The sequence below is a fragment of the Salvia hispanica genome, chromosome 1, assembly GCF_029641045.1.
Source record: "Salvia hispanica isolate PSC_SH4W2 chromosome 1, Shi_PSC_v1, whole genome shotgun sequence".
NCBI classification, from domain to species: Eukaryota; Viridiplantae; Streptophyta; class Magnoliopsida; order Lamiales; family Lamiaceae; genus Salvia; species Salvia hispanica.
The window spans coordinates 13048378-13054487 of record NC_142692.1 but is presented as its reverse complement, the minus strand read 5'-3'; the positions used below and the strand labels follow the sequence as shown (position 1 = coordinate 13054487).

The following is a 6110-nucleotide window of genomic DNA, read 5'->3' as shown; positions in this document are numbered from 1 at the left end:
AAATTCTGACTTTCTTGCAAGCATATATCACAAAACATTTGTATTAATTCAAAAACAAAAAACAAGTATAACCATAAGAGTTAGATGGCCTCAAGGGCCAACTTTCCGACCATTTTAGCCATGGGAACAGGGCATTTTGTGACCATGTCCAACTTAGTAGGAGCTGAAGCATGTCCAAAGAGTGACAACCCCAACGTAACAAGCTCACCAAGAGAGAGTCTTGAGGAAAGAAAACCATGCCACAAGTGAGGATCAAGCTCAAAGAAAGCATCAAAAAAGCTCCTAGTCCCATTCAAATCAAGCTTCAACAATGTCTCCATCCCAAAATTGTAGAATTCCCTCTGACACCTCCTCTCCAGAGGCCACAGCCCATCCCAAGCCCTCTGATAAAGGGCAGTTCCTCGGATCATCCTGGTGGAGCCGAGGCACTCAGCAATGGCCCTCGCAACCAGAGGGGCGAGCGCCATTGTCTGAGCAACCGTGTAGCCAGTTGCAGGATGCACAACCCCGGAGTTGCCCCCAATTGCCATCACACTCTGGGGCATCCGCGGGAGGGGCCCTCCCATCGGGATCAAGCACTTCTCATCCTCAATCACGGCCCTCACATGTATCCCCAACTGCCTCAGCCTCGCCACCATCCTACTCTTCACCTCTGCATACGACAGCACCGGCCTGCTCACCAGCGACGTCTCCTCAAGAAACACCAACTTGGAATCAAAAGGCATCGCATACAAGAAAGTCGGGAGTTTTGAATTGCTAGCGCGTAGCTGCGGCTCGTTTCCAAGATGAGAGTCCCTCCAATCCATCAACACCATCTTGTCCAAATCAAAGGGGTGTTCATCAACCTCAGCCAAGATGCCATGAGCAATCTGAAACCCGGGATTCCTCAGCTTGTCATACTCGGTAAAAGTACTACCAAAACCACTAGCATCGACAATCAAACTAGCCCTCAATTCAGTGCCATCGTCACACAAAACTGACGACTCAAACTCCTCGTGATTCACCTGCCAAACCTTGGCCGTGTGGAATCTCACACCATGTGTTGCACAATCAGACAACAACCTCAATTTCAAGTCTTTCCTATTGACTCTGCCATAAGCACGGTCCAAATACTTGGTTTTTCGTTCATCGATGTGAACACAAGTCATAGGCCACTTTGCATCCAAACAATCCTCTAATCCCAAGCTCTCAAACTCATCAATCCACACACCGTAATTGTTTGGCCACATGGAAAGAGGGGAAGGGTCGAGGCAGCATACCTTGATCCCGCGGCGGGAAACTTGCTCGGCTAGGCGGAGACCGGCCGGACCGGCGCCGATGACGATGACATCGAATTGGGGGCGATCAGCTTGGTTGAACCAGGGAATGTCGAAATCCAAAGACTCCGGTTTTGATTGGGGCTCCAGATCAAGAAAGCTGTTGAATTTGCTGCTTTGAGCGATTTGGCGATCTTTTGTGCGAAGGGTGTGAGGAATTGGATGCCAAGTCGGAGTCTTTGCTGGAAATGAACATGGGTTTGAAGTGGAGAGCAAGGGAGATGGGGTGAGCTTGAGAAGAGATGCCATTAGAGAGAGAGATGAGATGTCAGGCAAATGAAAAAGGTTCCTCGCCTAAAATCTAAATGCAACAGAATCACAAGAAATGAATGCTGCCAAAATGAACAGAAAGGATCCCACAAATTGACTAAAATTTGGGTTAAAATGGATTCTTAAGTTTGGCTATCCAACGAAATGGTGGGCCATCTTCTATACACCAACCCACATTTAATTATAATAAACATTGTATGCTTCGTCGGTATTTAGTGAACAAATGATGTAGCGATTAGGATCTCAAGTTTTTTATTCTGTGACTATAAATAAATTATATAAATAGCATACAAGGTTATTTGTAAATTCTTTTTTTAAACTAAAACACCCAACTTTAAAGAATCGTTTGCATTGTTGCCGTTTTTTTTTTTCAATATTGAAGAGTAGTTACTCGAATTCAATTCAATATGGGGAAATGAAATTGAAAATTGTTAGTCTCCATAGATACTTGGGAATCGTATATAATTTTGGAATCTACCCATTTAATATGATATTTATGTCACATGTATGACTTTTTTATATGAGTAGAGCTTAATAGGCACATTAGCCCGTCATAATATTAAAAAATTATTAAAATTGTGCATAATTAATGCCAAATCATTGAAATTTATGCGGCCTAAGAGTAACAATTTTTTAAAAACTAATATGCCCTCAATTCTAAAATAGTTATGTAGAATATCTATTTAGTACTTAGTAGTAGTATCTATTTGTATCCGACCAATAATCCTTCTCCATTTTTTATATGATGGGAAAATTAATAGAACCAACTCAAAGGCACGATGAAAAAAAAAAAGACTTTCTCCTAATCATTTTCCAATGCCGGCATTTGAAAAACATTGAACCATACACTTTCGTTGTGTAATTTAATTATTTTGATCAATTTTAACTATACTAATCTTTAATTATTAGTATAAGATTATTTAGTTACCAAACGTGCACTTATTTCTAATCAAACACGTATTTTAATAATTCGAAATGAGGTACTAAAAATTATTCAAATTATTTAATATGTATTGCAAAGTTAATTTTGAAGTCATAAAAAATATGCTCCTGATATTTCATTTCTATTACTCCATTAGTGATTATTTATGTTTAGCTTCCCCTTCACTTGTTTAAACTAATTTAAATTGTAAAATAACTTGGAATAAAATACATATAAATATAACAATATATTGATACAAACACAATTCAATTTTAATTATACTACATATTAATTTATGGTTTAGTTATAGTGAATAATATAGTTATAACCAAAACACATACTAAAATATAATATTAATAATAAGTCAAAATAATTCAGATTTTGATTATTTATTAAATTTTAAATTTTATAACTATTCTTCAATATAAAATATATTTAACCTTGGTATTATATCACAACATACTCACTACTAAGGAAATGTAATGCCACGTGATATCTAAAAATATCTAAAAAGTAATTTTACTTAAACCATTTACATAATTTTTGAGCATGTGTGTCACCAATTTTTTGCAATAGCTTCATATCTGACATTGTTATGTAGAAAAGCAAAAAAATTGAATTTGAGTTTGAAGTATGCTTGGAGAAATTTTCTACAACAACAGTAAGATTTGGTGTAAGATTAGAGATGGTCTAAGTTTAAAAACATAATAAATATATAAGTTATAATTTTATAAGTTCAAAAAAACTCACAAGGTATAAAATGATGTCTGAACAAGTTTTAAAATATTTTGAAAATAAATAAATTGTAGGAGTATGAAATAATATGATTAATAATTTTATAAGTGTGAGACATTATATTTATAGATATTAAAAAGCGTGACACATTAAACTTCTACAAAATTGCAAGGAAGTGTTATAGTTATAAACAAATTCTCAATTTGAGTACTTATGTCCCACAAAATTAAATAATCTTTTATAATCTGTTTAGAGGTGGGATTCAATATCTACTAACAATATTTAATTTTTTTTTTCTTTTTACCTTTCTGTTACCTTATCAATTGTACATTAAAAATTGTGTCCAACTAAAAGTGCATACTCTTGTGGGGTATGTAGGGTGACTATTATATAAAGAAACTTTCCTTTTTTTTCAATTTACTATTCTTTGTTGAATTATGCTGCAATTAATTTGAACTTAAGTTAACTGGATTAATCCCAAATGATAATTACGAAAAATAATTTTATAATTATAATCAATTTTAAGGGAAATTGGTCTCTAAAACCATGAACTTTGTCCACAATTTGGTATTTCCCATGAACTTTGAAATTGGTATATAATATCACGAACTTTGCATTTTGTTTGGTATTTCCCAAACTCACTCAAATAAGATATTTTCATCAAAAATCTTATTTAACATAGGCAACCGTGATATGTTTTATAATATTTGAAACTACTTTTTAAGTTCATAACATGTAGCATAAAAAGTCACGTTGAAAACCACGTTGATTTAATTGTGTCAAGTATAATAAAAGCCTCGTAAGTTAGTCAAATATAGTAATAAACATGCCATGGGAAATACCAAACAAAATGCAAAGTTCGTGATATTATATACCAATTTCAAAGTTCATGGGAAATACCAAATTTTGGGCAAAGTTCATGGTTTTAGAGACCAATTTCCCCAATTTTAACTATACTACTACTACTATTTAATTCTATCAACAGAACTTTTTGTAATTAAAGACATGCAATGCAGTAAGCCGCAACAATCATTTAATCTGCCCATAATTAGATAAATGCTATTAATTTATTAATTAAAATTTTAATTTTAACTAATTCTTGGTTCAAAATACAGTTATTCATAATAACATAAGTTACAAATATTATAATTAATAAAATTATTATTTTAATATTTTCAAAGAAGATTATTTCAATATTAAAAATATAATATCATATTTTGATATTATCAATTAATTATGTATATATATGCATAATATTGTAATATTATTTCATATATAAAAATAATTATTAATTATATGTATACTGATTAGTGTATACATTGTAGTATTATGTCACTGTTACTAGAAGTATATTCTATACCGTACATACAAATATTGTTTTGTTTTATATTCATTTATTAAGTTACTAAAAAAATTGGACAAAATGAATTTTGATTTTTAAGCAAATTAGTGGAGTATAAAATTAATGAGTCCTTAATTTTTATTAATTCCATCTTTCTTTCACTCGATTATTTTTTTACTATTCTCTTATTAAGTAAATTGATATTCATTTAAATTTTATAATTAATTTAATAATCATGAAATTTAATAAATTTTATATTTAAGTGAACAATTTGATATTCAAATGGTAGATCCATACATAGTTGAAATAATTGGATGTTTTATTGATTTTATATTGAACTGATAATTTCAATTAACCTTAAAGTTGTTTGAAAAAGTACAACTTTTAAAAATAAAATTAAAAACACTATTATTAAGATTATATAATAAAGTATAATATAAATAGAAATAAAGGAATAGTAGTAGTAAAAAAAATAGAGTAACAAATTACGTCTAAAAAAGAATGAAATAAGTGAATTAAAAAGAAGTTACAATTAAAGAGAAAGGGTAATATTGCCAAATGAATTAAGCATTAAATGAGATAAATATTTTATTAATATCTAAAAACACCTATATTTACGGAAGCCAGCCACATTATGGTCACATAGACTTATCTTTTTTTATATTTCTCATTCACTACATCGACTGAAATTTGGAGTCTCTAATATGGATACTTTTTAATTAAATAGTACTATATTTAAATATTATAGCTTTCAAAATTTATTATCATATTGGAGATATTCAAAAAAATTATTTTCATATGATATTTGTAATTATTTATAAATTTATTGATATCTAACTTTATTAAGATTTAACTTTTAGTTCAATAATATCAGGTCAGACAATTGATTTAATCGGCCCAAACAATTGAACCGTGGAGCAATAGCATTGTTGATTTGCTTACCAAACCAATTTTTAAAAAGTTGTTTAAAACTATAGGAATAGATTTATCCGCTATGAATTTTAAAATAGATGTTGCATTAAATAAACAAGAGAAGATATAATAAACACGCCGCACTATCCATTAAAACCTCATGAGGCTCAACTAGACGAATAGTCAATTCAAATTTTAGTGTATGATCTGATGATAATTCATTATTATAATAATAAGAGTAAGTTTTCAAAAATACATAAACATGATACAAACGCAAAGGCCTACCTACTAATGTAAACCGTTGGATTGTCTTTCTGAAAGCTAAAATTCTGAAACCACAGTTTGCTACGGTGTTTTGCTCAAAAGCTTTCTATTTTGATTTTTTTTTATTACTAACTATACCCAGTAACAAATCTTCCACCCAATATTCAAGCATGCTCTCTCTACCTACAGTCTATAAGCATTGCCTATGCAAACATGCACTTGTCCATCTTCATCTATAGCTGACATTAAAAATTAGCTGCATATAAAACTCCCCTATAAAATTATTTGCACATACAATTGAAAGCCTTATATTTCAAACGTTAAAACACATGCATAGCTGATTCCCCAA

At 31.2% G+C, this 6110-nt stretch overlaps 1 protein-coding gene across 1 annotated transcript; it reads right to left on the bottom strand.

The window, feature by feature from the left end:
- Positions 1-25: 25 nt before the first annotated feature.
- Positions 26-1666, bottom strand: LOC125218309 (capsanthin/capsorubin synthase, chromoplastic-like). Its single transcript, XM_048119949.2, has one exon. It carries the CDS (start codon positions 1563-1565, stop codon positions 81-83), a length of 1485 nt encoding a protein of 494 aa, XP_047975906.2. The 5' UTR covers positions 1566-1666; the 3' UTR covers positions 26-80.
- Between the last annotated feature and the right edge of the window lie 4444 nt (positions 1667-6110).

Excerpts from the sequence above, each read along its gene's own strand:
- LOC125218309 (XM_048119949.2), bottom strand. The coding sequence starts at position 1,565 with ATGGCATCTCTTCTCAAGCTCACCCCATCTCCCTTGCTCTCCACTTCA.